The sequence below is a fragment of the Diaphorina citri genome, unplaced genomic scaffold (genome assembly GCF_000475195.1).
Source record: "Diaphorina citri unplaced genomic scaffold, Diaci psyllid genome assembly version 1.1 scaffold1674, whole genome shotgun sequence".
Classification (NCBI taxonomy): Eukaryota; Metazoa; Arthropoda; class Insecta; order Hemiptera; family Psyllidae; genus Diaphorina; species Diaphorina citri.
In genome coordinates this window covers 27,802-38,932 of record NW_007379100.1, presented here as the reverse complement: position 1 = coordinate 38,932, position 11,131 = coordinate 27,802, and the positions used below count along the sequence as shown (strand labels likewise).

Here is an 11,131-nt window from a genome sequence, read left to right as displayed (position 1 = left end):
AATATATTTCACGCTCCTGCCGACGTGTTCGGTTCCGCGCTGCGCAGAAAACACGTCGCTAGGAAACCGTACCATACCGCGAGCCAACCGCGGATACCGCGAACAAACCGCGGATACCGCGAGCCAACCGCGGATACCGCGAACAAACCGCGGATACCGAGAACAAACCGCGGATACCGCGAGCAAACCGCAAATAGGTGACTTATCAGTATTACACGGGGAGTATTTTAGGATAGAAAATTTTCCAACAAAAATCGGCCGCCGTAGGCGGCTCAGGCTCAAGACTTGGAATTTTTTTTCAAAAAAAGTTCAATTTTTGAACATTTTTTTGAAAATTTGTACCGATCAAAACGCGAGCTGATAACAATGATAAGGATGTCCACAGCCTTGATTCCTAATTTCCTACGCCCATGGGTTAGCGATATGTAGGTATGACGTCAGACGCCGATACAGTGTTGCCGCTACGAGTCAAATGACTCGGTTCGGGTGCGCCGGGTTTCTATCGTAGTATCTTCAAAACTACTGTACGGAATTTCATTTTTTTCCAATATTTTTTTTTTTTTAATTTTACGTTCTATCGTTTTAAGCGATAGGTATGACGTCAGACGCCGATACAGTGTTGCCGCTACGAGTCAAATGACTCGGTTCGGGTGCGCCGGGTTTCTATCGTAGTATCTTCGAAACTACTGTACGGAATTTCATTTTTTTTCCAATATTTTTTTTTTAATTTTACGTTCTATCGTTTTAAGCGATAAAAAAAAAAAAAATCATGAGACACCTCAATTGTCCTCACGAGGCTGATTGCACCCCTAACTCCAAGCACAGTCGAAAGAACTCCGACCCTGCCAGGAATCGAACCCTGGACCTTCGGAGTGCAAGCCTAGTGTGATACCCATTCGGGCACGGAGGTTGTTACTAAATATTTAGCTAAATAAAAAGAAAGAAAAAAATCAGTGAACAAGTTATGGATTGGGGTTTTACAAAAATCCATAGGTGTAATATCTCTTTACAATAGTCAACAGTATAAATAAGTCAAACAAGTAGAATGGTTGGGGTGTGGTGGCTTAATCTTCTCCCTCATCATCTTCATCTTGATTGTTGATCTGAAAAAGAATCAAACCGGGTACATAATTAATCACCTTGTTTTCATGTCAGTTCCTAATTCTGGTCTGGTAAACCTCACTTCGTATATTGGTAGAGCAGGGTGTCTACCAAAATGGAAAAATAAAATTCCCTGACTTTTCCCGGTTTTCCAGTCCAATTTTTTAAATTTCCAGTCTACTTTTCCAAGATTTTCCACCCTATTCCCACTGCGCCGCAGCCGATTTTTTTTTCCAAGCAATGTTCTCAGGCCTGTTAAATTTCTTCAATCCTTTTTCATCCTACTAGGGTAAGGTCTTGAGTCCTCGATTTGCACCATGAAATAACTGCGTCGCAGGCCAAATTTTTTCAAGATAAATGACCTTTGACCAAGATAATGACCTCAAGACTACTACAGCCATTTCTCTTTGATCTGACTTAATAGGTATTTACTATAAGTGAACAGGCATTTTTTTAGAATATAGTAACAATATAGAATGTAATAACAGCGCCGCAGGGGAAATTTTTGAATATTTTAATCTAAAATCTTCAGAAATTCAGTCTCATCGAAATCCTAATCTTCAGCTCCGCAGGAGAATTTTTTGAAAAGCATGAACCTGAAGTTTGTCATTATACAGTCTACAGCTACACATTCACATATCTTGGGGGGATGAAGGTTTACACAAAAAGGGGGAAATGAGCAGCGCCGCAGGCGAAATTTTTGAAAATTGTGAGGTACAATTTATAGAAACCAGAATTAACGAAATTGAATTTTTTATGGCCACAGGCGAAAATTTGGGTCTCTAATTTTAAAAAACTTAGTTATCAAAAACACAAAATTTGGCGCCGCAGGCGAATTTTTGAAGATTTTGGTCTACAATAGTAAGAGAAGCAGACTTGTCAAAGGTGTAATCTTCAGGGCCTCAGTCGAAACTTTTCAGTAAGTATGTAACCTGTAGCTTTTCATGTGTCAGTTTTTTATGTAATTAAATACGTTAAAAGACGAGTATAGTTATTCCCCCCAATACATTTCTATAGAACACAAAATGACAGCGCCGCAGGCGAAATTTTTTTCGAGAAAATTTAAGTAGCTCCTTCAAGGTTGCATACTTTTTTTTACTGGGTCGCAGGCCAAATTTTTTCAAGATAAATGACCTTTGACCAAGATAATGACCTCAAGACTACTACAACCATTTCTCTTTGATCTGGCTAATAGTTATTTACTATAAGTGATCTGGCATTTTTTTTAGAATATAATAACAATATAGAATATAATAACAGCGCCGCAGGGGAAATTTTTTAACATTTTAATCTAAAATCTTCAGAAATTCAGTCTCATCGAAATCCTAATCTTCAGCTCCACAGAATTTTTTTAAAAAGCATGAACCTGAAGTTTGTCATTCATTATACAGTCTACAGCTACACATTCATATATCCTGGGCCGCGAGCCAACCGAGGATACCGCGAACAAACCGCGGATACCGCGAACAAACCGCGGATACCGCGAGCCAATCGCGGATACCGCGAACAAACCGCGGATACCGAGAACAAACCGCGAATACCGTGAACAACCGCGAATACCACGAGCAAACCGCGAATAGGTGACTTATCAGTATTACACGGGGAGTAATTTAGGATAGAAAATTTTCTTCTGTGATAAATCACCTGTTCGCGGTATCAAACAAGGGAGTTTTTTACTTTCCTTATCCTATAGGAAGGAAAGTAATGTTATCGGGTCAAATTTTCGATGGTCAGTTTTTAGTGCCAAAACACCTTTTGCGGTCCCTAGAGCCTAAATCCAAAGTTTCAGCCATTGGTCCGTGTGTCTGTCCTTCCTTGTCTGTCTGTAAACAAAATATCTCAAAAACAGTAAGAGCTAGTAAGTAGAGACTTGAAATTTGGTATGTAGCTGTCAAATGTGACAAGGATGCGGCACGAAACTATTGGTTAAGATCGGTGCAACGCTTGGTAGTATTTTGCCGCTTTTTGGCGGTTTTCGGTGTAATTTAATATCTCCGGAACGGTATGAGCTAGAGACTTGAAATTTGGTATATAGTTCACAAATGTGACAAGGATGCAACACAATACATTTAGTTGAGATAAGTGCTGCGGTTGGCGGTATTTTGACCGCTTTCTGGCGGTTACTGACTTAACGGTTAGAGATATTGTAAAAGTTAAGGTAAAAGAACACTCAAATAATTATCATTTAATAGGATAAGGAAAGTCGTGTGATGTTCGCACCAGATTTTTATTTACTTTCTATTCTATTCTATCACTTATCCAGATATCAACCAAAGTCAATATTGCTTCAGACTTGGAAAAAAAATCCCTTTTTTTGATACTTTATATGATTCCTTATTACTTATCACGGAAGAATCGATGAGGACCTTCGTGAAAAGTTACATAGAAAAGACTCCTTGGTCATCTTAAATACTCTAATGGAAACTCTTGTTGAAAAAAAAAAAAAAAATCATGTTGAAATATTTGGAGATATCACAGAGAGTAGAGAGGGAGCAGAGAGAACATTCCAGTCTGAAAGCAGAAGAGAGAATGAGCTCGGACAAAAATCTAGGTCTGAAGAAACCTCCCCTTGACCCCCAACTACCAAAAACCATGTAGGGGGTCAGGGGAATTGTAGGAAGTTGAGGAGAAGATTCTCCTACATTTTAAGGCTATTTTATTTTATGATGCTACATGATGTAAGAAGATGCTCGCATCTTCTTACATCATGCTCACATCAGAGTGGGGATGAATTTTTTGGAAACGCCTCTGCGACCCTAGTGGAAGAATAATGAACTTTCAATTTATTCCGCGCTGTTTCAAAAACAGCGCAAATGTCAAACCAGATGCAAGTCCGGAGTCACATCAGTCTACATCAGTTAGCATTTGAGGGGAAGCAAATGTTATTGTAGGGGAACATGATGCCAGGGTGGGGAAGTGAAAATAAAACACAAAAAATTCAAATGTTGATGCTCACATCAGTTATATCAGAATAAAAAACAGGCCTAAGGCCTAAGGAAAGCAAAAAACCTAATATATTATGTAGGTATCCTCTTCCCAAAAATGGTTTGACTACCCCCTCTTTTTGACTCCTTTCAGGAGGAGGGGAAAGATGGCTACTTGCTACTTAGGGGAGGGATAGGTAAGTATTTTGAGAGAGTTGATACATACATAAGTACTACATTCAGCGCCGCAGGCGAAATTTTTGAAAATTGTGAGCTACAATTTATAGAAACCAGAATTAACGAAATTGAATTTTTTGTGGCCACAGACGAAAATTTTGGTCTCTAATATAAAAAAACTTAGTTATCAAAAACACAAAATTTGGCGCCGCAGGCAAATTTTTTGAAGATTTTGGTCTACAATAGTAAGAGAAGCAGACTTGTCAAAGGTGTAATCTTCAGGGCCTCAGGCCAAACTTTTCAGTAAGTATGTAACCTGTAGCTTGTCATGTGTCAGTTTTTTATGTAATTAAATGCGTGTAAAAGACGAGTATAGTTATTCCCCCCAATACATTTCTATAGAACACAAAATGACAGCGCCGCAGGCGAAATTTTTTTCGAGAAAATTTAAGTAGCTCCTTCAGGGTTGCATACTTTTTTTTACTGACCAAAGTCTTTTTCTCGTTTTATAGGCTTTGAAATATTCCCAAAACTTTTTCCATAGCTCCTTCAAGGTTGCATACTTTTTTTACTGACCAAAGTCTTTTTCTCGTTTTATAGGCTTTGAAATATTCCCAAAACTTTTTCATGAAGAGACAAAACTTCAGCGCCGCAGGGAAATTTTTGAGAGATTATATGTTGCCCCTTCATGGTTGCATACTTTTTTAATTGAAATCTTTCTTTGTCTTTTTTTTTAGGCTTTGAAAAATTCCCTGACTTTTTTCGATTTTTGGCACTTTTTCGTGAAATTCCCTGACTTTTCCCTGACTTTTCCTCCAGTCCCCATGAAATTCCCTGACTTTTCCCGGTTTTCCAGTCTGGTAGACACCCTGTAGAGGCTTAACCAATCTTTTGGGGCTGTTTTGTCCCTACACCTTAGTCTCAGAGGGGCTTTTTTGTGTATGAAGAAGCACCTTACCTCACTTGGTTAAAAAATAATAATAATAATAATGTCTTCATCAAAGACACCTCTCGCTCAATCTCCCTATGAGGGTTGGGCTCAAAATAATTACACTTGAATTGATCCAATGAAACAAGCAACATCGGGCGTGATTAATATCAGGACGGGTGACAAGAAACAGAAACTAATCAAACCGGGTACATAATTAATCACCTTGTTTTCATGTCAGTTCCTAATTCTGGTCTGGTAAACCTCACTTCGTATATTGGTAGAGGCTTAACCAATCTTTTGGGGCTGTTTTGTCCCTACACCTTAGTCTCAGAGGGGCTTTTTTGTGAATGAAGAAGCACCTTACCTCACTTGGTTAAAAAAAAAAAAAAATGAAAATAATAATAAAGTCTTCATCAAAGACACCTCTCGCTCAATCTTCCTATGAGGGTTGGGCTCAAAATAATTACACTTGAATTGATCCAATGAAACAAGCAACATCGGGCGTGATTAGTATCAGGACGGGTGAGGGTGACAAGAGACAAGAAACAGAAACTTTTGGAAATGAATACCGATTCCAAAGTTACTTTTGTCAAGTTAATAGTAAACAAGCCATACCTAAATTCTTCTCTGTTATAACCCAAGCTCTAGTACACATAGAACTCATCAATTTACTTACCTACCACGTTCAATGCAGGGAACACCAGGACAGCCCCTCTGAAATTCTACATCTACATGAAGATCAAGAAGGAAGTCTCGAGATGTCTAAATCTTAGAACTCTTTAATACCAAGGTCAAACAATCCAGTGACTAGGAAATAAATAGATAGAAATAAGGCCTTCACCCACTAGGAAACAGACTTTTAAGTACACATAGAACTCATCAATTTACTTACCTACCACGTTCAATGCAGGGAACACCAGGACAGCCCCTCTGAAATTCTACATCTACATGAAGATCAAGAAGGAAGTCTCGAGATGTCTAAATCTTAGAACTCTTTAATACCAAGGTCAAACAATCCAGTGACTAGGAAATAAATAGATAGAAATAAGGCCTTCACCCACTAGGAAACAGACTTTTACCTCAATAACTACAAAAGAAGCTTAGACCTCAAATCAATAACTATGGAACAAGCTTTGACCTCAAATAGATAACTAGGAAACGAGCTTTGACCTCAAATCAATAACTATAAAACAAGCTGAAATCTCAAACTGATAACTAGGAAACAAGCTTTGATCTCAAATCAATAACTATAAAACAAGCTGAAATCTCAAACTGATAACTAGGAAACAAGCTTTGATCTCAAATCAATAACTATAAAACAAGCTGAAATCTCAAACTGATAACTAGGAAACAAGCTTTGACCTCCAATCAATAACTATAAAACAAGCTGAAATCTCAAACTGACAACTAGGAAACGAGCTTTGATCTCAAATCAATAACTATAAAACAAGCTGAAATCTCAAACTGATAACTAGGAAACAAGCTTTGATCTCAAATCAATAACTATAAAACAAGCTGAAATCTCAAACTGATAACTAGGAAACAAGCTTTGACCTCAAATCAATAACTATAAAACAAGCTGAAATCTCAAACTGACAACTAGGAAACAAGCTTTGATCTCAAATCAATAACTATAAAACAAGCTGAAATCTCAAACTGATCTCAAATCAATAACTATAAACAAGCTGAAATCTCCGAAGAAGAATTAATTGAAGATTTTCCTAGAATTTTCCTAAGAAACTAATAGAAAGCTTCGCACATAAAGAAGATGAACTTAAAGACTGGGGGAGTAGATTTATGAAATGGGATTTATATTGGCTAGCAAGGATGAGGATTAAAAATCTAAATAGTAAAGGTAAGTTGGCATTTAAGATTAATGTGTAAGGGAAGACCAAAAAATCAGAAAAACAAGGAGCCCTACACGAAAATTCTAAGTACACTTATCTTTCCTAGAATTTTCCTAAGAAACTAATAGAAAGCTTCGCACATAAAGAAGATGAACTTAAAGACTGGGGGAGTAGATTTATGAAATGTGATTTATAAGGGCTAGCAAGGATTAGGATTAAAAATCTAAATAGTAAAGGTAAGTTGGCATTTAAGATTGATGTGTAAAGGAAGACCAAAAAATCAGAAAAACAAGGAGCCCTACACGAAAATTCGAAGTACACTAATAAGATAATGCAAGGTCTACGGCTTTAGCCTTGGCTACAGACCGTCATCCAGCCTTTACGGTGTACCTGTAGCCAAGTTAACCGTCCCGCACGTGACCACATAGGCTCGGACGTACCAAATGAAGGACACCCTCTGACAAATCAATTTTAATTTAATTTCGTATTTAGAGAGTAATTGAAAGTCCCATTATATTGTACCACAAGTTTAACACCTTGTTTAACCTGCTAAGATAGGACTGAAAAGTCCCTTCACCCCAGCAGACTAAGGTTTTAAAAATCCAGTTTATCATAGAAATAGATTAGGTGCTGAAAAGGATTTTCTTTTTTCGTGATGTTTTCTTAGCCCCTCCCCCAATTGGGTTTCAAAAACAAAATGCACAGTACCATAATAATAATAATAATAATAAAAAATAAAGAGATGGAATAGAGTTAAACACATTGTCAGAAGATGTCCTCAGACCTTGCATGAGGACAGGGAGTGCCAGGGGAAAGTTTCTTCACCTTGTCTGCCCAGTTTTGGCTGGGACTGGTCAACTCGCACATATCCCCCCAGGGAGGGAGGGGAAGAGCAGACTTCAATTACTCACAGAGAAGGGGAGCACTCTGTTTGAAACCCCTGGCATTTGAAGGCGGGACATGTCAAAGGTAAGAGTGTAGCTCCTGGTGGAGGGGACACATTCACCTGAGTGAGGTGCACCCCACCCATCCGAGACACCACACTAGGTCTCCTAACTAAAGGATGTGGGAGAGGAAGTAAGGGAACAGGAACCAAGGAGTGTGTTTTGCCCATCTGATAAGGGACCCATGATGATAATGATAAAAATTAATTTGTCAAATGCAGATATGAAGATGTACCTACTTAAATGGCAATATTCTCAGCTTTTCTACTGATGAGGGACATGTTACACAAGAGGTGAACTATTACACAGACAAAAAGAGACCAAGAGATCTTTACAGTCACATCCAATCAAGTGCATTTGACCTCTATAAAAGAAGTTACTGCTAAATGAGGCATGGAATGGTATTGGTATCACAAATCAACACATCAACCATAGTAAAATCATAGTAAAGAGAAGAACTAAGTAGAGTTCTGGTGTTTCCTGTTGACTTCATCATATCCACAGTCCAGAGCTGGGCTATTAGAAATGAATACCTGGGATATAGCTTATAACTAGTTCTATTACTTGCCATCAAACAATTTTACTGCCTATGATGACATTATGCATCCGTCAAATTTCTTTTTAATTTATTTGATTAGTATCTTTAGCAAATTTACTACCATTCCCAAACACCAAGTGTGAAGAGATGAATATTATAGTTGCTACCTGGATAGTTGACTGAGCATTTCATACACTTGAAACTTCTTCACTTTTCACAGAGGGAATCAAAGAGTCAGTGTTTTGATTAGTGTCTTTAGCAAATTTACTACCGTTCCCAAACACCAAGTGTGAAGAGATTAATATTATAGTTGCTACCTGGATAGTTGACTGAGCATTTCCTACACTTGAAACTTCTTCACTTTTCACAGAGGGAATCAAAGAGTCAGTGCAAATCCCATCAAGAGAAAAAGCAAATTTATTAGCAAGAAAAAAGCCATAACCTATTCCTGTTTTATAGGGTATTTCAACCCTTGTCAGGTTACACCATTTTTACTGGATGTCTCACTCACCTGGAAGTATCTGAGTTCATATGAGTCTTTCTTGTTGGCCACAACTCTCAACCAATCTCTCAAGTTGTTTTTCTTCAGGTATTTCTTAGTCAAGTACTTCAGATACCTGTATGGAGTAGAGCAGATTAATTAAAAGGTGAGACCATCAAAAATACAAGTATGTACACCTAATCATAAAACAGTCAATCAATATCAGTAGAACCTTGAAAGACATCATTCCCTGGAGATGTCAATAATACACTGATTTGGTTTGGCTTTGAAGCCACTCCTTCTGTTTTCAATACAATCAGGTAACCATAGGTACAGGTGGCTAATACACAAATGCCTTCTCCTGGTCGTCATAAAACAGTCACCTTCGTCATAAAATTACTTTATCAGGTAACCATAGGTACAGGTGGCTAATACACAAATGCCTTCTCCTGGTCGTCATAAAACAGTCACCTTCGTCATAAAATTACTTTACCTCTTTGAGAAAGCAACATCAGCAGTAAGGATGACCTTGGTCTTTTGTCTTTCAAGACTGACAGCATTTCCAAAGTTTGATGTCTTGCCTCCAACCTTTATCCTTTCCAGCAGATATTTTTCCTGTAACATCATTTCAAATTAGAAAGTCTTATTAATAAAATTGGGGGGGGGGGAATTTAAATGGTTCAACCAGCTATATTTAGAGGCTCAAAAAAAGAGTAATGTTAGAAGGCACATGGCTGACATGGCTGGGGAGACCAGGCCAACTCCTACCATATCCATTTTAATAGAGGTTCTCTTTTATGGTTAAGAAAAATCTCTTGCACTTTGTCAAATGGAAATGGTAGTAGAGATATAAATGTAAATGATTTAACACTTGTACCCCCTTGATTTACCTGCGGCAGGTTGAGCTTGTGCTGGCTTCTTAGCTGTGGCAGCAGCAGGCGTAGGCTTGGTCTCTTTCTTAGCTTGAGCGGGAGCAGCAGCTTTCTTGGTAGCACCTCCAGCACCACCACTTGCTGCCCCAGTCTTCTTGGGGGCAGATTTCTTTTCAGCAGGAGCCTACAATTAGAGGAATAATGAGCAAGACACAAGAGAAAAGCTGTGAGAAATCACCTCTGAACACATCATTATGAAACTGAATCGAATGTTCATACAAGTAGATTAAGGAGCTAACTTACCTACCACTACTCCAACATCACATGTACCTCTGAGAAAGCTTGGAGAAGCATTTTCAGAGGTAATGTGTGACTGTAGATGAGCCTAGAAGTATTGTAAAACGGTGCCAAGAAACGGTAATTTCGAATTTACTAAGGTCGAAAGGTGGATTAATAGTTATCCTTGAATTAGATTAACTCTAGTAAATAAGGGTGGCTGCCTTGTCATAATAATAGGCCGGAGAATAGACAAGTTATAACAGTCCATAAGGGTTCAGAGGGAAGGGCGATATCCGAAGCAAATTTTATCCTATTTCATCCGTTCAAATAGAAACCCGACCGTGAAAGCCAATTCGAAAAAGGATACTAGGGACAATAAACTAGAAAACTACACAGAAATTTAATACTTACAGGCATTTTGTTCTAGATAATTTCCAATATCTACTTCACTCCACTTTGCTCCTGTCAGCCGACGAAATCAAAACTCAAAAGGAAAAAATTCCAGAGTCCAGACTGTTTTTGAGGTTAGAAATAAATGATCAAATCAAAACAAAGTTTGCGACGTTGCCGCTACGAAAACCTTCAGTACCTCCCCCTTCTTATTCAGTGCTACCAACCTAATTTGTTTTTCTATATGGAATGAGCACACAGCGCAATCAGGTGAAATCCTTGTAGGTAACTAGGCACTGACAAACTGACATGGGCACTGACTATACTGATAGGTGAATACTTGAATAGAATTACCTATTATAGGTACCTACGGCGAAATAGATAAAAACTACGATCGTACTTAGGTACTACAGTCCGTTTTCAATTTTTTTAAACAAATTTTATGTGGGTCAACCTTCTATGCATACGATGAATCACGAATAGGTACCTACCATCATTTTGTTTCTTCGACGCGCGATGTTTTATATAATTATAGATCTTTGATCTCACCAATCTGTAGGAATTTATGGGATATTTTAGTAGGCTAGGTACGAAAGGTTTTGGAACGTTAACATTTCCTGGTCAGCAAACAAAAATTAATCAGCAGA

The 11,131-nt window shown here is 38.2% G+C and overlaps 2 protein-coding genes across 2 annotated transcripts; both read right to left on the bottom strand.

The window, feature by feature from the left end:
• Positions 1-958: 958 nt before the first annotated feature.
• LOC103516826 (60S ribosomal protein L22-like) lies at positions 959-9,589 on the bottom strand. The gene is made up of 3 exons (XM_026829118.1): positions 9,437-9,589; positions 8,974-9,079; positions 959-1,103 (listed from the first exon to the last, which is right to left on the bottom strand). The coding sequence occupies exons 1-3, from the start codon at positions 9,568-9,570 to the stop codon at positions 1,065-1,067; spliced, it is 279 nt and encodes a 92-aa protein (XP_026684919.1). The 5' UTR covers positions 9,571-9,589; the 3' UTR covers positions 959-1,064.
• Positions 9,590-9,807: 218 nt separating this feature from the next.
• On the bottom strand, positions 9,808-10,657 carry LOC103516824 (NADH-quinone oxidoreductase subunit I 2-like). Its single transcript, XM_008481812.3, has 2 exons — positions 10,506-10,657; positions 9,808-9,999 (listed from the first exon to the last, which is right to left on the bottom strand). The coding sequence occupies exons 1-2, from the start codon at positions 10,509-10,511 to the stop codon at positions 9,808-9,810; spliced, it is 198 nt and encodes a 65-aa protein (XP_008480034.1). The 5' UTR covers positions 10,512-10,657.
• Positions 10,658-11,131: the final 474 nt, after the last annotated feature.